This window comes from Lissotriton helveticus, chromosome 8, assembly GCF_964261635.1.
Source record: "Lissotriton helveticus chromosome 8, aLisHel1.1, whole genome shotgun sequence".
Classification (NCBI taxonomy): Eukaryota; Metazoa; Chordata; class Amphibia; order Caudata; family Salamandridae; genus Lissotriton; species Lissotriton helveticus.
This window is the reverse complement of record NC_136069.1, coordinates 1597834105-1597856896: the sequence shown is the minus strand read 5'-3', so window position 1 is coordinate 1597856896 and position 22792 is coordinate 1597834105. Positions and strand designations below refer to the sequence as shown.

At 44.3% G+C, this 22792-nt stretch overlaps 1 protein-coding gene across 2 annotated transcripts in view; it reads right to left on the bottom strand.

Moving 5' to 3' along the window:
* The window catches only part of LOC144773554 (ecto-ADP-ribosyltransferase 5-like), a 358428-nt gene that overhangs the window by 201358 nt on the left and 134278 nt on the right, over positions 1-22792 (bottom strand). For both annotated transcript variants that reach the window (XM_078658649.1, XM_078658650.1), the window contains exon 2: positions 4139-4226. In XM_078658649.1, the coding sequence (XP_078514775.1) occupies positions 4139-4198 (60 nt within the window). In that variant the 5' untranslated portion in view covers positions 4199-4226. The remainder of the gene's footprint in view (positions 1-4138; positions 4227-22792) is intronic.

Below are 22792 nucleotides of genomic sequence, written 5' to 3'. Positions count from 1 at the left end.
ATTGAAATCAACTCAAAAAGTAGTGAGAGTAAAACACTAGTTGCTGAAAGGCCATCGAGATAGAGAATCCAGAATAGAAAAAACTCTTCACCTAAGTGGGCATATGTTGTATCAGTATCAAAAGAAGAAGCAGACAATGAAAACTGTGAGAACTGTAGCACAATAAATTTCGATTTTTTTGTTTTTCTCCCAGTAGAAATAGCCTATAGTAAATGTTTTATTTTAGTTTTGTTTTATGTGGAGCGAACTAGACCTGAAGGTATCAGAGCGCTTTAAATGAGCACCAGTTGCGTTACATGAGGACACACTCATTTTTGCTAGGCACGGGGAGATTAAGTTATTTGCCCAGAACCACAGGATGTTGAGCGTCTCTGTCGAGATTCGAACCCTGTTCCCCAGCTTCGAGGTCGACTGCCCTAGCCATTAGGTCACATCCTCATTGCTGTAAAACTTTATCTAGATATCTTTGATAATGATAATTATTAGTCTCAATTGGGTTATTGTTGTGCTTTATTTCCCAGGTGGGATGTGTTTCCACCAAAGCTGAATCTTCTACGGTACATAATAAGTTGGCTAATACACTGATATTTAGGGAAAGTTTAGCTAGTGGTTTTAATAATAATCTTTATACTAAAATGATGGGTAAATATGTAGAAATTACAGGGGTGAAAAACTGTATCATATGTACTTTTATTCCTTCCTTTGCAGGTGAAAGCTTGATCTATTTTCAGCTGCCGATATCCTATGGGTTGTCCTGCAATGCGTTAATTAGTGCTTTTCATAAGCATGAGTCTTTGTCAACATATTTGTCAAATTTTTACATTTTGCTTGAGAACTTACCTGTCAACGAGGGAGAAGGAGATAAACTAACTTAAGATACATTTTTGAATACAATTGCACAAACTAACTCTGATACTAAAAATACGAATTGAGAGTATGTATGTGGTTAGAGTGCAGATGAGTGAAATTTTGTCAGGTACTATAGTGAAAGGAGAGCAAAGATTCTGAGAGCTTGGAGGAATGAAATGAAGATAGGAAAGCAGATTGAGGCTGAGGAATAATAAAGACCCTCAGATTTGAATCTAAGCTCGAGAATGGAGCATGTAAAAGAGGGTAAGATGAGTGTGGTACATCATGAACCTTCAGGGAGAGGGTTTTTCAGAATATGTGGGCAAGAGCAAACATGAACCAAGTTATTTGCTGAGTGGTGATTTCCTGGTTGGCGAAAAATCGATTTTTAGAGGGGGATCTATTATGTGCATTTATTTCAACCTGCCGCTTAATTGGGTGTGTTCTTGTTATCTGGCTTTAGTATTTCCTAAGGTTTATCATGTGCATGGTATGGATGATGGTTTTAGTTTGAAGAGAGTGAAGCAGGATTTTGGGTAGATAGCATTAGACATTTTAGGAGCTATCATTCCGCTTGCTGGGATTGCTGTGAATGGCACGGAAATTAGGAGACTGTCTACATTCGTAAATAGGTTGGCTTACAACACGACAGGAACTTTTACGCAGATTATTTCTGAGCTTGCTGCTATGAGCACAATTATAATGCTAAACTGCTTTGCATTAACTATCCTTTTCTCGAAGGAAGGAGGTGTTTGCAGTGTATTAAATGTTAGGAAAATTGCACTTTTATACCCCATAATAGCAGAGTTATCAAGACGTAAATAACTGATATAGCAAATATCTCACATCAGATAAAGGCTTTAGAAGAGCATGCCATATTGGAATTAGTAGGTTACTGGGTTAGTAAGACAGGAAAAGGGTTTAACGGCTTTAGTAAATGGTACATATCCCTGGGGGGGTGTGGGGGGGGGATAAACTAACCTCTGGAATTGTGTTGATTTCTGCAATTGTCTTTTGTTTAAAAATTCTGGAGTAATTTTTCAGAGGTATAGGTGCAAAGAAAGAAGAAACTCATGAGAGAGGATAAGGGAAGAATATGAGCTGGATGATATCCAAGACTATGAATGCAACCGGCAGAATATGATGGAGGAATCAATCTTAAAGAAGAAGAAAATGATGGATACTGTTTTATAACTGTTTAAGAATGATGGGTTTTGGTGATTATGAAATAAAACAGAGGGGGATTATTAGAAGATGATGTCAGGTTATTATTTGTGTGCATCAACAATGACATATTCAATCTTTAGAATTATTGCTGTTTATGCATTTCACATATCTTGAAACGGATATAAAACTATTGTTTTTGGAACACATTTCATATGATATATTAAAGTGTGTTTCCCACATGTGTATTTGTTATGCCCCATGCTGAGTTTTGTCTCCATTTTAGTGAACACAGATACTTTCTCCTGTCCTACCCCTCCTTTGGCTTTCCCCCTGCTCATTTCACTCCCCAGACTGTCCACAAAGAATAGGCACCCAGAAACAAGCTAGGTTTGTTTCCATTTATGTTGTTCTTCCTTGTTTTTGCTGATCATGATGAAGCTTGATCACAAAATGTTGCTATTTTTAAGGATCTTCCACCAGCGTGCTGTGGCCTATTCATTCATATAATGTTTTGCTGTTGTTTGTTGTTCTTGCAATTATTTCTTCCTGTCATCGCTGGATGACATTAGGTTATAATTTTCAGAATCAATATTCATATAGTGGGATAGTGCCTCTATGTTAAGGCAATGACAAATGTAGGTTAGGTATTGTGATTTGCAGAAGAAAGGAACCTTTCAATTGTGCCACCGGGAGTTCATAGCTTTGCTAATTTAATATGCAGAAATAGTGTATAAAAATCCCTGATTTTGAGAACTCTGGGAAGATCATTCCTATGCTACTAGGGATGCTGCCTTATTTTCTTGTGATTTTGCTGCTCATTTGGGACGAAGAATCATTTTTGAGTCTGCATTTTCGGTATTTGCTTTAATTGCTGAGAAGCCATTGTAACATTTCATTTAGACAATTTGTACACTATCTTTGATTTTTTTTAAAATAAATATTTTAACTATTCTTTTGTTTAGTGAGTGAGCTCTTTTTTTAATCAAATGATCGTTTTGCAATTCTTGAACTGTTGGCAGGTTCTGCCTTTTTTGGGGGGACACATTGCTTCATGAAATTGAGGTATAACATCTATCACTAGTTGAATTCTAGAAGAGGTAAAATATTGGGGTGTATAAATTTTTGGGTACCTAGATTTTGGGGTTCTGCATGTCCACACATATACAGCATCTTGACAGCCGGAGAAGTGTTCATGCATCATCATCATCATCATAATCTTTATTCGATTTTATTGATAAAACCATAAAAGGCAAGTCATTCAAAAACAACATACAAAATGCAAGCGCCATAATCATTTATATTTTAGAACTCCCACCTGAAAACGTACAAGGAAAAAGCAAGGAAAAGTTGAGTTCAGCAGCTGTAAAAAATGTAAGGTAGGCCTAACTTGTTTAAAATTCAGCGGTAATAAGATTGGGTGTATGAATTAGTATCGTAGGTTACTATATTTTGAGCAGAACATAAGTGTATGTAATTTGTCATTGATCAATATTTTATCGCGGTTACAGGGAAGGAAATCAGAGTGCTTAAAACAATCAAGATTAAAATGGACCAGTCGGTGAAATAAATGTAATCTAAAATAGGTCATCAATCGGTGTTGATGGTGAGTTATATCCCAAGTCAGATATGGTTCGATATTGCTAACTGCTTTCAACAATAGCGCATGTCGCATAGAGTGTTTTGTTAAAGTGTTCACTCTCTACTCCATGCTGAGGGTTACCCCGCCCCCTCCGGGTTATTATGAATGACTTGCTATTGTTTTTTCATGTGCACCAAGCTTTCTGTTAGATATGATTGGTAAACAGTGTTTACAACGCAACTTTTACAACGCAGTACCTTTACCACGCAACTTTTACAACGAAAGTCGTTACAACCACTTGTGCTGGGGGGCGCTCTAGGATAGGGAATAGTTAATTTACTATCCAAAATCTTCCCTACTATCCACGGGGACTGGAGTTGGAATAGTAAATTAAACTATTCACTATCCAGCACCCCCCAACGCAAGTCATTGTAACGACTTGCGTTGTAAAAGTTGCGTGGTAAAGGCATGCGTTGTAAAAGCATGCGTGGTAATGACATACATCCGATATGATTACAATACAACTAATTATATAACTTTTACCTGAAAATTTCCCAGGGAGATAAACACAGAGAGAAGGGCACAGAAAATAGCCAAACCCATTGTTAAATGTGTCCGTTGCGGCTGTTACCTGCAGATAAAAACAAAATAAATAAAACAATCAAAATTCAAATAAAGAATGAGTAGCTTGTGCATCACAGAACTGCATAGTTTCATAAAAGGACATCTAGCAGAGCTTGATTTAGTTTTTTTTATTTTATTAAGCCCTCTTCAGTGGGAAAACATAGACCTTTCCCAGGTGGCCGATAAAACTAGGAGGAAAGATCGCCCACCCTCCCCCTAGGGTAATACTGTTGCCGCCCAGTGACAGAATTTCCACAAGTGATTTTAGTGCTCAGTTTTGAGTTGCTGATAAGGGGATCATGAGTGCCTTGAACATCATGAAAAACCAGTCGGGCTGTATTTTACTGGCTAGCATCAAGAGCATGTGTCAGGGGTTCACACATGGTGAGAACTCTTATGGGGGCCTGTTGTTCTTCTATGTCAGAATATTGTTACTGTGTGACATAAAGTGCCCTAAACATTGGCTACATAAATAGTGTGCCACTGGGTGTAGGTTTTCGATTAACTCAATTGGGACTATATTTGCAAAAAATATATTTAGGACAGAGTATTTATGGAAGACAATATGCTGGCACTACATCCCCCCAGGATCTCTCCATCAATTTATACATAACATGGCGGCCATCGAAGTGACTTCTTGGCAGCGGGCACAAAGCGGACAGAGCTATTACTTGGATGCCCTCAGAGCACTGGAGCAGCATTTCCTACATTCTCCCTTCCCAGCACAGGACAAGCAGCTAGTTCTCGTGGCCTGGATATAGAAGAGAGATACAGTGCAGCAGAGCAATGCAGATGACAAAAGTTTGATCCACAAATGAAAGAGCTGGAGGTTTCTTTATCTAAACACGGGCAATGAAAGGAAACATTATTTAAAGTCTGCTATACACAGTTACAAAGGATTTGTGTGGGAGACATCCTTTACAACGCAACTTTTACCACGCAGTGCCTTTACGACGCAACTATTACAACGCATGTCATTACAACCCATTGCGCTGGGGGGCGCTCTAGGATAGGGAATAGATTTAATTTACTATCCAACACCTTCCCTACTATCCACGGGGACTGGAGTTGGAATAGTAAATTAAACTTCACTATCCAGCACCCCTAAGCGCTATGCGTTGTAACAGCATGCGTTGTAAAAACTGCGATGTAAAGGCATGCGTGGTAAAAGCATGCGTTGTAATGTCATACATTCATTTCTGTTATTCACATCAATTCTGCATGTTTTACTGCTTTCAAAATAAGATATGTCTGAGTGGGCCTGCTCCACCAGACTGGCAAGACCCCTAGGGAATAAGCAGCCCGAACCCCAACAGGTATGATGAATCCTTCTTTAAAAGCCATAATAATAACTGGTTATGATGTCATGCTACAACTAGTTTCCACTGCATGACTTTATGGACCAGGAGAAGTATAATCCCCATATGGATTTTGATACTCCCCACTGGACCCGTGTCTATTTAATGCATTTAAATGACAAGTTCACTTTAGACATGTAGAACCTATTTGGTCATACTAGAATGACACATAGGGAAGAGTTCAACCTTAACAATTTTATTCAGATTGTAAGTCATACATAAATCTAGTAATACAGCCAAAATCAATCAGTCAATCAATCAATTAATCATTCAATAATCAGGGTGCAAAGCTCAGTTAAAAACAGAGAATATCACGAACAAGGTAAAGTTTAAAATGAGAGCCCAATCAGACATAAATTCACCTCCTAGGGCCAGTGGAAAGGAGCTTCCCACACATAAAAAAGCACACTTGCATATGGTTCAGAATGAAAGATTCCATACATTTAGTACAATTGAACATGATTCTCACAGTTGAAACCATTCAGCATTAAGCAGAACAAAACTGTTGCAAACAAATAAAATTAGGACATCAAATAAAATTAGGACATCTCTCATACTTCTACAACATGGAGCTTTTGATGAGCACCACCTGTTGCTACTATGTGGAAGATTCTACTGAGACAGCTAAGTAAGACTTGAGTTACCATAATTCTAATGTGAAAAGCTTGGGAAGGTCATTGTCCTTGCTCGTGAAACACATTTAAAGATTATTCTACAGGGGCATCAAATTACAAGTGAAACTACGTGGTACAAATCATTTCCAGCATGTAGGAAGCCGGCTCTGCATACTGTACCAAAAAGAGGTTTAGTGTGCACAGAGTCCAGCGAGTCCCCAAAAGTAAGGCAGAGATTAAGGTAGATAATACCTTACTCTCAATTTAGAGGTAGTTGGGCTGAGCAGTTAGGCTTATCAGAGGGTAGTGTGAATGCATTTAGTGTACATACTCATACAAAGCAGGGCCTCACACTCAAAGATGGACTCCAGGGCAATGTTTGTGGAAAAATATTACTTGTAGTTACTTTATTCCTAGGAACCAAGTTGAACTCCGTTACAGGGAGGTAATACTTCCAAAAAGGCCGTAGTAACACTTTATAGTATTTTCGATTCAAAACAGTAACCTTCAGTACTGGTACAAGATAGACAGTTGCAGGTAATCCATAAAGTCCAATGCAATCCTAAGGAAGGAAAACTGTGTTATGCATCAGCGGGTAAGTACACCGCTTAGGTTGCCATTCTTCAAGGGTTAGTCTGACCCTCGGCAAGGGTCAGTTTAAGCTGGGCACTGCACCACAGTGAAACTGGGGCGGCAGGGTTCATTATCTATGCCACGGCAGTCGATACAGGCACTGATGTTTGCTCTCGCGGTCAACTGAGAACAATGACGAAGAGTGGGAGTCAGTGGGCCGCCAATGCCTGAACTGTCACCGTCATTGTCTGCGAGTCACTATAGGTCCAAGGGAGGCACTGCCAGCCCAGCAGTCACGGTCGTGTGGACGGAGATACGCAGGGGATGGAGGAGTTCCACCAGTGTTGGGCCATTTCGAAGAGGCTGCAGTTGAGCAGGCGGGGCAGGAGGGTACAGGTCACTTGGAGGGGAGTACAGGAGCTCAGGAATGGAGCTGTGATCAGCTTGGGCTGTTGGGTCGGGAGGATCCCTCTAGTCATGGAGGCCGTCCAACAGCGGTGCTTTCTGATGGCAGGGCAGAGTTGCATCCGGGTGTTGGTCCTCTATTGCTGCGGTCTTGGGGGTCTGTTTGCAGTAGTGAGTCGCGTTGACACAAGTGTTGGTCCTCAACTTCTGCTGTCTTTGTACCAGCGGATGCCGAGGACTAGCGCCTCTTGTCCAAAGGGAGGTTCTTGGAGATTGTTTGAAGGCTGGAAGGTATCTGAGGTTTCTTGGGTGACTGATGTCAGTCCTCTACTGCTGTGGTCTTGGGTTCTGTTTGCAGTAGTGAATTGCGTTGACACAGTGTCGATCTTCAACTGCTGCGGTCTTTGTACCGGTGGACAACGGGGACTAGTGCCTCTAGCCCATAGGGAGGTTCTTGGACATTGTTTGTAGACTGGGAGGTCTCCGAGGTTTCTTGGAAGCCTGGCAGGGTTTCTGGAAGGACAGCAGGTCCGGTTGTTTAACCAGCTGCAGGCGGCAGAGTTCTTGCCGGCTTCTTTCAGCAGCGGTTCAGTTCCTGGTCTGATATCAGTAATCTTCCTTCCTCTTCTTTTTGTCCGTCGAATCTGAGGAACAAGTTTCAGGGGTACCCTCAAATAAAACATTTAAGGGCCTTACAGGGGTCGGGTGCAGTAACCAATGGCTATGGTCCCCTAGGGTGTCTACACTCTTTGGGTGTCCCCTCCCTTTGGGGAGAGGGGCACATCCCAGTTTCTATTGGACCTAATTCTCCAATTCAAGAGGGAGAATTTCTAAGAGAGGGGTTCACCTTAGTTCCTGGTGACCATAGGGTTGTGACAGACTGAGGTGGACACTCCGACTCTTCGTACTAATTTTCCAGTCTGTCCTGGTGCCAAAAGTGGGGCCTGGACAGGGGGTGGGCATCTCCCTTAGTTGGAGCTGCCCATATCAGCACATCACCGGGTGATAGCCTTTAAAGCTCTCTGCCAAATGTTGTTGCTCCTGCCAAAGGTGGGTGTGAAGCACATTCACCCAGAGTAGGCTTTGTTCCTGACTTCTGAGAGCACAAAGGCTCACACCCCATGAGGTCAGAAACCTGCCAGTTGGTGGATGGCTGTCAGGGACCAGTCAGCCAATACACTAGAAGTTGGTCGATCTTTAGGGCGCATCTCTAAAATGCCTTCTGAGTGCATTTTGTAATACATCCAACAGCATCAGTGTGGGTTTATTATGCTGATAAGTTTGGTACCAAACTTCCCAGTTTTCAGTAAAACCATCATGGAACACAGAGTGGAGTAATGACAAACTCCCAGCCCATGTACTAAAAATGGCTTCACTACACTTACAATGCCTGTGAATGGTACAGTCACCGTAGGGGCATATTGCTCATGCAGTTGTGCCCTGACCTGTGGTGTGGTGCACCCTGCCTTAGGGCTGTAAGCCCTGCTAGAGGGATGACTTAAGAATGCCACAGGCAGTGTGGGTGGGCATGGCACACGGGCTGTGTACCATGTCGACTCTTCTGTTTGGTTTGCACCAAAACATGCAGCTTACAATGACAGTGTGTGGGTGTTAAGGTGAGGGATCGCTGAGTGTTGCATAAGATATGCTGCAGCCCTCAGAGGCTCTCTCTGGTCACAAGGCCCTTGGTACAAGGAGTACTTTTTACGAGGGACTTACATGTGGCCCAGAGGTGTGACAGTTGTGGAAACAAAGTTACAATTTTGGGAAAGAACTCAGGTGTGGTGCCCTGGTTAGCAGGGTTCCAGCACACACCCAGTCAAGTGGCATCAGATATTTGGCAAAAGGTAAGGGGGTAACCATGCAAAAAGGGGTACTTTCCTACAAAGCCACCCCCAAACGAAAGAGGATGAGACTAACCTTTCTCAAGAGAGTCTTCATTGTCTAAGTGGAAGAACCTGGAAAGTCCATCTGCATTGGCATGGGCAGTCTCAGGTCTGTGATCCACTGTAAAGTTCATTCCCTGTAGGAAGATGGACCACCTCAACAGTTTGGGAGTTTTGCCTTTCATTTACATTAGCCATCTGAGAGTTCTGTGGTCAGTTGGGATTAGGAAGCGAGTCCCAAACAGGTAGGGTATCAGCTTCTTCAGAGACCAAACCGCAGCAAAGGGCTCCCTCACAACAGCATTTCAACGCTGTTCCCGATGGAGTAACCGCCTGCTTATAAAAGCAACAGGTTGGTCTTAGCCATCATTATTGGTCTGGGATAGGACTGCTTCTATCCCTAGCTCAGAGGCATCAGTCTGCACAATGAACTGCTTGGAGTAGTCTGGAGCTTTGAGAGTAGGTGCTGAGTACATTCCCTCTTTCAAGGTGTCACAAGCCTTTTGACAACTAACTATCCAGTTCACTTTATTTGGCATTTTCTTGGAGGCAAATTCCGTGAGGGGTGTCACAATGGATCCATACCCCTTCACAAATCTCCTGTAATACCCAGTCAAGCCAAGGAGTGACCTGACTTGGGTTTGGGTTGTTGGAGCTTCCCAGTCCAGAATTGTCTGGATCTTGGGTTGAAAGGGTTGCACTTAACCTCCACCTAATAGGTGGCCCAGGTATACAACAGTATCCTGCCCTATCTGGCACTTGGATGCCTCGATAATCAGGCCTGCAGACTGCTGAGCCTGTAAAACCCTCCCCCAGGTGGACCAGGTGATCCTGCCAGTAGGAGCCGAAGACAGCAATGTCATCAAGATAGGCTGCACTGAAGGTTTCCAAACCAGCAAGGACTTGATCCACCAAACTTTGAAAAGTAGCAGGGGCATTCTTTCAACCAAAAGGCATCACAGTAAACTGATAATGCCCATCAGGTGTGGAGAATGCTGTTTTCTCTTTGACTTTTTGGGCCAGGCCAATGTGCCAGTACCCTGCAATTAAGTCAAAGGTGCTCAGAAATTTGGCTGCCCCTAACTTATCTGTCAGCTCCTCAGCCCTGGGTATGGGTTGAGCATCTGCGTTAGTGACAGCATTGAGAACTCTATAGTCCACACAGAACTTCATCTATCTTTTTACCCCCTGTGGGTGAGGTTTGGGGACTAAGACCACTGGGCTGGCCCAGGAACCTTTAGAGCGCTCAATAACCCCTAACTCCAGCATTTTGCTTACTGCCGATAGATCTTTGTTTTGATAGGCAAGCTGTCTCCAGTGTCCACATCATGGGAACACCAGTGTGGCTGGCCAGGGCTTAAGGAGGAGAGTACAGCATATTGTTGTAGGACATGCCTACAGTCAGCCTGCTGTTGGGCAGTGAGGTTTTCTTAGTAGATACCACCATCAACTAACCCATCTTTTGGACTGAAGGAGAGGAGGTCAGGGAGAGGTTCACTCTCCGTCTCCTGATCCTCATCAGTGAAGAACAGCATGGACGCATCAGCCCTGTTGCAGAAAAGTTTAATGCAGTTCACCTGGACCACCCTCTTGCCTATTGCCCAGGTCTACCAAATAAGTGACATCACTTTTCTTTTCAAGGATTGGGTATGGGGCACTCTACCTGTCCTGGAGGACCCTTGAAGCCGCAGGCTCCAAAACCCACACCTTTTGTCCTGTTTGGAACTCCTCCAGTGCGGCTTTTTGTCATACCACAGCTTCTAGAGCTGTTGGCTAGTCTCAAGATTTTTGAATGCCTTTTCCATGTACTCTACCATCCTGGAACAGAGGCAACCACATCTTGATTAGGTTCATGGAGAGGCCTCTCCCAACCTTCTTTTACAAGAGCAAGCGATCCCCTTATAGGAAGACCAAACAGAAGTCCAAAGGGGGAAAACCCATCTCCCTTCTGAGGTACTTTTCTGTAAGCGAAAAGCAGGCATGGCAAGAAGACATCCCATCTCCTTTTGAGTTTTTCAGGGAGCCCCATGATCATGCCGTTCAATGTCTTATTGAATCTCTCAACAAGTACATTGGTTTGTGGATGGTAAGAGGTAGTGAATTTGTAGTTCACTCCACACTCTTCTCACATGTGTTTCAGGTATGCAGACATGAAATTGGTACTTCTGTCTGATACCACCTCCTTAAGAAATCCTGCCCTGGTAAAGATACAAATGAGGGCTTTGGCTACTGCTGGGGCTGAAGATTGCCTCAGGATACCTGGTAGCATGATCCACTACTATCCGTATGTATTGGTTTCCTGATGCTGTGAGTAGTTCTAGTGGACCCACTATTTCCACTCCAACCATTTCAAAGGGAACCCCAACCACTGGTAGTGGAATTAAGGGGGCCTTTGGGTGTCTACCTGTTTTACCACTTTCTGGGACATTGGGGGCCAGTAGAAATTGCTTACAAGCCTTTCCTAAGTTTTAGTCTTGCCCAGGTGCCCAGCTAGGGGGATGCCATGGGTGAATGTGAGTAGGAACTCTCTGTACAGCTGTGACACTACCACTTCCATGGTGGCACCAGGTTTGGGCTCTCTGGCCTCAGTATACAGGTGTCCCTCCTCCCAATAGGTCATGTGGGAGCCACTGACATCTCCCTTTTTTGTGCAGCAGCTTGCTGTTGCAGGCCTTCAAGAGTTGGACAGACCTGCTGTCCAAGGCACAGCTGTTCCTAGAGAGTCCCTCTGGGCCCAGGAGCTCAACCTGGTAAGATTCATGTCCCATGGGCTCAGTTCCCTCTTTGGGTGACAAGACCTCTCCCAGAGGAGAGGGGTCCTGAGTCTTTTGCTGTTCAGAAGCTGGTACCTCTTGAAAGGTTGGGCCATTCTTCTGGGCTCCAACACTTCTTTTTCACACTGTGCTCGAGTGTGTGCTCTTTTCTTCACACACAGTATTTCATGGATTTGCAGCATGGTTGCGTGGGTTTTCAGCTTTACCCCAGCCCATGCTGAGGTCTCCAGCTCATTTCCAAGCAGAAAGGCCGCTGGAAGTTTAGGAGAGACCACTATCTGCTTCAGGCCAGTAACCTCCCCCAGTCTAATGTCACCATAGCCATGCAATGGTCTGTTGTAACACTGTCAGCATTGGCGACTGGATAGGTTTTTCCACTCAGGTATTGTCCTGGAGAAACCAGTGTGTCTTTTACCATAGTGATACTGGCGCCTGTATCCGTCAGGACTGCTATTCTAGTCCCATTCACTAAGGGTTACTGTAAGTACTTTTTTAAGTTAGGGGGCCAGACAGCAAATGTGGTCAGCTTTCCCTCCCCTTCAGAAACTAGAACAGCTTCAGTGGGAACCCTGATTTGCTCTGAGCACACTGCTGATCCCATCTGGAGATTTGCCACACCAGCACTAGCAGGAGGAGAACTAGGGGCATTCTTGTGAGGACAGGCAGAATCCCCAGTTTGGTTTCCAACCTTCCTACAGGTACAACACCAGGCTTTCAGGGGATCAAAATGTGTACCCTTATACCCATGTGTACTATGCCAAGAGCACCTAGAGCTTGACCTTGGAGGCACGGGACCACATGGAAATCTTTCTAAGTCTACTCATAGACCTCAACTCACTCATCTCTAGATTGAGGTAGGGGGTGAGGTCGAGCTCCTAAAGCCTGTTCTGTGTAGCATCATTAGTTCACTAATAATGGGTATCTTTTTATAAGAGGTCTTAAAAAATTCTAAAATACTATTACCCCTAACTACAATAGGTTGTTATTTAGAAGAAATGCTAAAGCAACTTAACTAAGACCCTTTCAGACTTTTAAAAATGTAGAAAAACTTGTCAATTCAAAAATCAGAATCTAAAGACAATTTTTGGGGTTTTGGCATATGATCAGGTGTAGGCTGAGTAATCAAACAAACGCAAAGTCGTAGACCCCACCACTGATCCACCAATGTAGGAAGCCGGCTCTGTATATACTATACCAAAAAGAGGTGTAATGTGCACAGAGCCCAGTGAGTCTCCAAAGGCAAGGCAGAGGTTAAAATAGATAATACCTTACTCTCAATTTAGTTGTAGATGGGCTGAGCAATTAGGCTTATCAGAGGGTAGTGTGAATGCATTTGGGATACATACACATACAAAGAAGGAACACACACTCAAAGACTGACTTCAAGCCAATGTGTACAGAAAAATATTACTAATAGTTACTAATATTCCTAGGAACCAAGCTGAACTCAGTTACAGGTAGGTAATATTTCCAAAAAGGCAGTAGGAATACTTTGTAGTTTTGTCGATTCAAAACTGTAACATTCAGTACTGGTACAAGATAGACAGTTGCAGGAAATCCATAGAGTGCAATGCAATCCTAAGGAAGGTAAACAGTGTTATGCATCAGCGGGAAAGCACATGACTTATGTTGCCAGTCTGCGGGCAAGGACTTTACCCCTGCATCTGTATAGAGTGGATTCCTGCTTCATGATCATGAGTGGGGTCTTGATCGCAGAGCAGGAGTCCACACCACTAGACAACAGGGATGTTTTTTATGAATTGTTCGGGGAGCAATCCTTTAGGGAAGGGCTGCTCCCTGGGGGCAATTTTTCATCTGTGTTTCAGCCCCCCTGAAGATGTTTTTAGGCCAATATACCACCAGGGGGGTCAAAACCCACTAGAAGCCAGGGAAATATTTTATGATAATGATTATGGGGAGCGAACCCATGGGCAAGGGTTGCTCCTCTTGGGGACATTTTTTAAAACTAAATTCTGCCCTCAGAGGGCAGATCGGCTGCTTTTAGGCCGATCTGCTATCTGGTTGGGGCAGAAGCCCACTAGACAGCAGCGATAATATTTTGTATATGTCAGGGAGTGGTCCCTTGGGCAATGGTCACTCCCTTTTATTGGGGAAATGTTTTGGTAGTTTCCTGCCCCTCCCTCGCCCCGGGGGCAGATCGGCCATATTTTTAGGCCTATTTATCTGCACTGGTGGCAGAAAGCCACTAAACCACCAGGAATTTTACATACATGATGCCTAATGTTTTGGAGAGCAGCTCTTGGGTAAGGGCTGGTCCCCTTTTGGTGAAGAATTTTTTGGCTGTTTCTGCCGTGCTTGGGGGCAGATTGGCCTTTGATTCTAATGCCCATCTGCCCCCAAGGCGACACCAAAGGGGATGATGGACGGAACGTTTGAGAAAATTAAACACTCACCCCCCAGTCAACTGATCTGGGTTAAATCCATCATCATACTTTAGCTCACTCCACCACCCCAGTTGAGACATGGCCCTATGCAAATTAGTCTGACCCTATGCCTCATGGGAATAGTCCAGCCCGAACTGCCAAGCCATGTCTTCCCTGGGCCGGAAACAAGCATCCTGGGACCGGTTTCGGGTTCATAACCCTCATCAGCCAGGCTATCTTGAATCCAGTGGCAGAGTGAGCAAGGGACCCACGTCTGGACATACCCTGCCAACTTAGGGCGAACAAAGCGATACCAAAGGGGATGATGGATGGAGCGTTTGAGCTGCCAAGCGATGTCTTCCCTGGACCGTCCATCATCCCCTTTGGTATCACTTTGTTCGCCCTAAAAGGGGAATCTCTAGGGACTGGATCACTAAAATGACATAAGGTGAATTCTCCCCATCTCCTATCATTAAAATTCAGTATCACACAATTACCTTCTATGTCTTTTTGTGTTTTCCCTAACCAATTCACTCATCTTGCCATTATAATATGTTTATGTCAATTTAACCGGGCTGTATTTTACTAGAGCACCAGTGGGCAGACTTATTAATGAGACTCTGACAATTTTCATGGTTGCCTGGGGTAATGTGTGGAACCCCATTCAAAACCATTGTGTATGGGGTACATGCTGGTGGGAGGTCTAAAACGATATTTTCCTCCCGCCTAGTTTCCACGAGTCCCTTATTGGATCTTTTCTTATTCCCTTGGTTCCCACTAACGTCCCTTTCTATGTTCAAGGAACTGTGGTGCCCTTGTGTTTTATTGGTGCTCCTAACTTGATCATTTATCTGTAATTGTGGCACTATTTTAGGGTCTAAACAATTTACCACCACCCTAACTGGAGCAAATGGTCTTCCCTTTCCTTTTATTAATCTATCTGTAGCCACCCTCTCACTCTCTGGGGCATTATGTGTAACATTATAGGGGTAACATTTACATCCCTCATGTTCGTGTTTTTACCAAAACAACCCCTAGCATTAGGCCCAATTTGCATAGCCGGGTTCCCCAGATTTAACAGTACTCGGCCAAGCTGCTCCTCTATACAGGCCAATCATAGCGGAATGGGCTCTAGCGAATCTGACACTATTTTCCCCAATTGAGCTGCCAGCATGTCCACATCAGGCATAGGTTTTGACTTTGCGAGCCCTCCTCCCCCTTGGGCTTTCCCCATGGTAGCCGGTGGGTTTTGTCTTGTACTCCGAACCTTCGGCAATTTTCCCACGGTCCGCTGTTCCAACCCAATAGGGTCAGTGCGTTTCCTTTTTCTCCCAGCTATATTTTTGTCCCCCACAGTTGATGGTGTTACAGTATCCGTGCCTTTCGTTTCGCCACCCACGGCACCCTGCTTCACAATAATACCAGTTGGTGAGAGCACAAATGGGGGATCCCCTTGCTGAGCTGGAGGTGATATAGATGATATTTGTTTGGGGTCCTCCACAGTTGTTTGGTGGGGGGAATTGCCTGGATGAATGTTCAAATCAGCGGCTAAGGGTACTGGGGCCAATGATAGTCTGTGTTCTGCCAGTTCGATTTCTTTATTGAGTGCCCCCACAGCCTTTTGTAAAAACCCATCTAGGGTTGTGTCTGTGCTTTTAGGGGCCAACCTAACTTTCTTTCTTCCCATCTCCCTGCGCAGAGTCAGTGCTAACATACCACTGACCTTTCAGCCCCACTCCTTACTTCTGTGTCTCTGAAAGTAGAGCCAAGAGAGGGGGCCCGGCCCGGCCTCCTTCGGTCGCTGACGGGAGCAGATGGGCCCGTCCTTGACCTGGGCTTCACTCTGGCTTGGCCTGAGCACGCCCACCCAAGTCCCTGCACTGCGGGAGCCTGCTGCATCTTTTATTGCGCTTCCGGGCGCGAGATGAGGTCGTCGTTGGTGGTGCCGGCGTAGGGGTCTCCGGGGCCGGTAGTTCGCCTCTTCAGCCATTTCCCTCACCGCGTTTGGACTGAGGCCCATGATGCTGCTTAGCTGGCCGTTTCCCTCATGGCTTTTGAGACACGGGCTTCCAAGTACTATATTTTTGGTTGAGTGCCTTGTCGTTACGTTTAAGATGGTAATGAAGTAGTTCCATGAATGAGAAATACAATATCCTTATGTAGTGTGGAATTACAACATGTATGGAATCCGTTAAAATTTCTGCTTAAAAGAGAGTAATTTCTAGTGCAGGGCCTGATAGTAGTCCTGGCGACGAAGGATGTGGCCGGAGAAGACTGTGGGGCACTGTGGCATCCGGTGCTTGCAATTATTTGTATTTTGCTTAGTTCCCATGAAATGAGAAATACAATGTCTACTGAATCGCAACCGAAATTGAAGCAGCATCCGGGCAGCGTGGCAGAAATCTCATAAACTAAATGATGCACCCCGACTCGGAATAATGAACCTCTACATCCTACCACACACGCAATAGAAGGTAAGTCACCAATCGTAATGGTAGAAGACTTTTTAGGAAAGGTCACCATTTATACGTAGATAACTTCTACAATGGTGTGCAATTGTTCAGGGAATTGTTCAAAGTGGACACTGTTGCTTGTGGCACAATCCGCTCTAATCATAAAAGTTATCCAAAAGAGCTTGTTTGTAAAAAACTTAAGAAGGGCCATCCATGATTAAAGTACTTCACCTGTAACTGTTTAGGGTCAAGTTTCTGAAGTGCATAAACCTGTGTGCATTTTAGACTACAATAAGCACATGAGAGGTGTTGATAGAGTTGATCAGAGGTGTGAACCTTACACTGCTGTTCGTAAGACTTACATTTGGAATAAGCAGTTGGCTATCCATTTGTACCATTTATCAACTTTCAATACTATTGCTGTATTCAAGGATTGTTCTCCGGAGTCATTGATAACATTTGTATAGTTTCATCAGTCTGTGACAGGCAACCCTGTTGTAGTGAACAGGCAAGAGTTCCTAGAGTTGCAGCGGGGGAGGATGTGGTTAGATCGAAATATTGCCACTTTCCTGTTCACATTCCTCTCACGGCTAAAAAAGTATTTCCCGCTAAGAAATATAGAGTCTGTGCCCAAAGAGGGATGTGGAAGGAGAATTGTACATACTGCTCCAATTGTCCTTCTAATCCTGGGCTGCTTGTGCCCACATGTTTTAAATTGTACACACTCAATGGAGTTTTTGGTTGCAAATGTTAGCATAAAAGTAAACTGATTGGTCTGTATCATTTTACATGTTTTGTTCAGATTTCATGGTTGGCATATGTGTGATGTATTTAGTTAGAGCAGTTGTGTTTGTAGTTATGGTTTTGCATCTACTTTCAATTGGTTTGTGTTTTCTTTTTTGTTAAAAAAAATGGATGGTGGTGTGCGTGGACTGGTGCTTGGCTGGGGGTGTGCGTGAGCTAGTGCTTGACTGGCGGTGTGTGTAAGTTCGCATTTGTGTGTGTAGTGAACAGCAGCAAGTCTCTACTCACACACCGTGAGTAGTGACTTTCTGCTGGTCACTACACCCACTACTAACCAAATGCCAGTGCACACACTCCATCAGCCTGTGTGATTACTTTGTCAGTCATGCCGATGCATGAAAGTGATGGGCCCTTGAATGGCGATGTCTGTCAATATGTGTGTTGAAATGTTCTGGGCCCGTGGCTGACTGTGTGAATGATCTTGTGTGTGTCATATATGAAAGGTGTGTGGATGGCCTGTAAAGCATTGGTGCCATGTCATTGCTTTACAGCTCCCAAGTTGTGAGTAATTAGTTAATATTTTGACCGTTCCATTATTAACTGTGTATTTCGTTTTTGTGAAATCTCTTGTTAATATAATATACATTTTGAACTTATCACTGACCCTTGTGCCAAATCCAACCAGTACTTGTGCATACTTAGTAGATAGTTGCACAGTAATATTTGTCTTTTCCGACTTTATCTGCCAAGGTGTACATTGTCTGTAGGGAAAATCTACCAACTCTGGATATTTTGGTATACTAAACACCTCCTTTCATTATTGTGCCATATTTTTTACAGAATCAGAAAGAAACCACACATTTCCTACCACCCAGTGTTCTCCCAGGTCTCTCGATAAAACCTCACTTATGTGGGTGGGCTAAGTGCCTGTGACAGGAAAGGGCCCAAAATGTATTGTGAGGAAATAAAAATTCTCTATCGCAAAATGACTTGGTTTTGCAAGGGGGTCATCTGCGTTTTTGGTCCCTTGGCTCAGTGGCCATCTAGGAAAACCTACCAAAAACCTACCAAACCCAGACAGGATCTGAAAACTAGACACCAGGGGGAGTCTAGGAAATTGTGTGGGTTGCATTGATCCCCCAACCATTCTTACCCAGAATCAAATTTATCTAAAAACATCACATTTTCCTCACATTGCTGTGCAGGAAAGCTGTGGGATCACGGGGACGGCAAGAGTCAGTCAATCAGTAATACTGTATTCGGTTTTAAAAAAACATAAAAGCGTAGAAATCAGACAGTAAAAAATCCAATTATTAATTGCACAGATACAACTCCAGAAAAACCATCATAAAATATGTATCCAATTAAAAAGGGTTCCGTACACAATTTAAAACGGTTTGAGACAGTTGACATTGATTATGTTCATGATTATTTTCCCACAAATGTTCTATATTTAATAACATGAGTAAGAAATCTGAAAAGCGTAATACACACTTGATCTGTCTGGATCAATTGTAAGTGCTCTAAAGCCTCCTGACATTTACGGATATTTCAAATTCTTAAAAGCGACTTTAAAAACCGATTTCTTTGTTCTTTATAAAGATCACAAAAGAAAACAAATGCAATTCGGATTGGGAAGTAGTTGCGTTGCTTGGGCATAATTCCAAATCATTCTTTAAAAAAATGTTGGAAGGATAGGATGCCAAGAAATGGGCCAGGCCAAGTCTAAACCTCAGCAAAAGAAATCTTAGATGGTGAGGTACTCTCAGAAGATATGGTTCAATATCAGACGCAGTACATAACGGTAAATACATCACCACCCTGCTCAACGTCTGCTCACTTTCCCATCTGTGCTCCATCATATGCACCAATAATTCATTTTTAACCAAAAGCCTGGTCTGGTCATCAATAGGATTGGATTAATGGACAACTCTGGTCTACCAATTAACTTGGAGTTGCTTTTTGACACCTAATCTTATGGTCCAGGGAAAGTTGTAAACAAAAATGTATTATAGACTGTGATAGTACCGCTTTAGGTCTTAACCAGATTGAGAACCAAAGTAAAACAGGAGCAAGTTTGATGGAATCTTCAATGTACTTCATGCCTAATTCCATATGCGCAATTGAGGCAGGAGTGCTACGGGGAAGTGATAATAATATGCGTAAGAATTTATTTTCACTGTTTTGTAAAACAACACGATCAGAATAATAATAATAATGAATTCCTTTTTGTAAAGCGCAAACATATCACCCCCTAAGGGTTTCAAGGCGCTGGGGGCCGTCGGGGAGATTAAGGGCCAGATGTAGGTGGCTAAATACCGGTCGGTAACGCCGAAATTCGGAGAATTTCAGCGTTACCGACCGGTATTTGGCTGAGTGGAATGTAGGTGAGTTCATACCTACATGCAAAATAAGGAATCGCAAAATAGCTATTCCTTATTTTGCTCTTGCATTTAAGGAATCGGTAATATTGATTCCTTAAATGCAATGTACGTTGCACTAAAAATAGTGCACTTGAGCCTTAAGCAATTGCCAATTACCACCAACTTCAAGTTGGTGGTAAGTAGGGATTTCCTTTAAAAAAACACTTTTTTTGCTTTTTCAAATGTGCCATGTGGCACACATCCATGCCCCTAGGGCATGTATGTGCGCCACATGTGCACACATGCACATTTCAGGGGTGAAACAGGGTATCATTTGGACACCTTGGCACCCTTGAAATACCTCCCTCTATTAGCGATTCGGTAATACTGAATCCCTAATAGTGAATATCTTCCCATTCATTTCTATGGGCCTCCGAGCCCATAGGAATGAATGGCTAGGTATTCCTTAATAACGAATCTCAATTACCGATTCATTATTAAGGAATGTTAAGGAATCGCTAATATTTCAGCGATTCCTACCTACATTCCATTTAGCGAGTCCTTAATAGCGATTCGGTAAAAATCGCTATTAAGGACTTGCTAAATTAAAGTTACCTACATCTGGCCCTAAGTGAGCTATTGCCAAAAGTCACATGTTGCTGAACTGCCACCCGGGTTCGAACCGTGAGCTCCGTGCTCTGGAGTCAGCCACTCTGACCACTGCACCACACCTCTCCCCTCAGAATAGCCCCATACGACAGCACCATAGGCAGCTATAGGAACAGATCTCGCTTTATAAATATTAAGAGCACCATCCAACGGGAGGGACCCTGATTGGAACCACATTTTAAAATGGCAGTAATAGCCTGCTCCAACTGGGTATCCCTAACACTCTTCAAATGTCTTGCAAATCATCATTATAACACTTCATGGGATTATGATTTGCATATTTTTGTAAAACACAGATTGAACTGCAAGTGCCGGCCTGCAGCCGCAAACCCGTGGGCTTCAGAGTGAGAGCTTCGGCGAGCATGCTGCCGGCTGAGCTACCGAATTGTCTAAGTATATATTCTCAAGTAACTGGATACTTAATATTAAATATTAAAAAACGACCCAATCAGTGTTATAGCCGTTGTTGGATTTATAGTTTCCACCAATCAGGGTTTATTTCCCCCTACAATCTATTTGTGCGCCGTGAGTAGGGGGACTTATAACTTTGTATGACCGCCTATACGACAATAAAAACCGCCAGATCAAGGATGTCCGTTACCTCCCCAACGGCTCAGTATAGCCCGGGATACCGACGAACAGGTGAGCTAACTGTTGTTAGACCTTTGTGCCTGATGGATTGCATATTATTAGCAACTGCAGCCTTTTCTGACTAAATCGGGCCTGGGGTTTTTAGCACTCTCGATAGTTCTGTTGCGAGCGGGCCATTTTCATTGTTAAGTGACCTTTTAAAGAGAGCTGGGTCATAGTCTCTCTTTCTTAAACAGTGATAGACTGTTGTCACACTCAATACAGGTGTGATACTTGCGTAGGTCATATTCTCTGGATTAACAATGATATGTGGTCGTTTCTCATAGCTTTCGATGTATAACGCATTAAACCCGTTTGTACACAGATATTTTTTCTCTGTATATTCCAGTGACATATGCCTGTTGGGAGGGGGAAAGGGGGCAAGCGACACCGACAACCATTTGTGTGCGTGAAAACCCAAGTACCTACAGAAACGAACCATCTCTACATTGATCTTCCTTCTGGCCTTATCCACCGCCTGAGGTTTCACCGCCCCTCCCCAGACCCTCCGCGGAACAAACTCAGTCCAGACCACCGTACACCCAGACCACCGCCTCTTAATTTCCTCCAGGTCCTTTTTCGTGGCCCTCATCAAGACCAACCCCGTCTCCTTAACAATGTTATTCTCACCCAAAGAACCAACACATCCGGACAACTACCTGCTATCAACAACCCGTTAAGCGTTCCCACCAACTCTTTCCAACGCATACCCCCTTTCCCAAGCCAACGGACCATAAAAGCAACAGGATTAAACCCCAAATTCTCCCGAAAATAACTGTCCCAGGCTTGCACCTGGGCCCGCTTTACGTATGAGTGGCCGACTATCCACACTGCCATATCACGGGCGAGGGGACCAGCCATGGAACGTGAAACGAGAAACAAGAGTAAGTACACAGTCCACAAAGACAACCGCGCTATTATTGGCTAGCCTCTCCGCGCACGTATCGCCGGTAGCAATCGGACGACCACCTTCCCAAACGCATGATGTGCCCTCGCCCCCAAACCGTCTGTGCGCCTCCAAAGTTGCGCCAATCCAAAATGAGTGCATGCCGTAATTCCTCCCATCCACCCCCAGCAGAGCCAATGTTTTCCGCAACACGGCCAGCAGCTGCGACCCTGTCACCCCCCGCCCATCTACGTGCCGGAAGAACAACCCTTCCGCCGGTTCCCTTACCCGCAATTGCAACCCCCACCGTACCGGGCACACCTCCCCCAAGGCCTTCTTCCCCAATGAAACCCACCTACCGACACTCCTCTGGTCAGTTTTAGACTTCCACAACCGCCCGGCCGCCATTTCGTGATCAGACGGGGGCGAGAACCGGGCGGGTTGCAGAGTGCGCGATATCGGTGTATACATCGGGAGTATACCTTACGCGGCGGTGAGCGGGAGAGGGAATGCGGCACCTCTGTTGAAGGGAGTGACTTGTTGCGGCATAGTGACGAGGGACCGACATACGCTTCTAAATATCGCAGACTTCACCTCAGTCAAGGGAAAATGGCGGGCTCTGCCGAGATGCGGATCCGGGAATGAAGGAGCTCCACCGGGGGTGCTGAAGACGCACAGAGCTGGGAAATGTCACCGAAGCAAGTAATCGAGCCTCAGCCATAGTGAACCCAGCTCGAACACCCGAGTGAGTACCCTGAGCACTCTGAGCCAAAGCAGTGGCGGCAGTCCCTCCCCCCCACTCCTGATAGCTTCCTCCACCAGCAGAACAAAGCA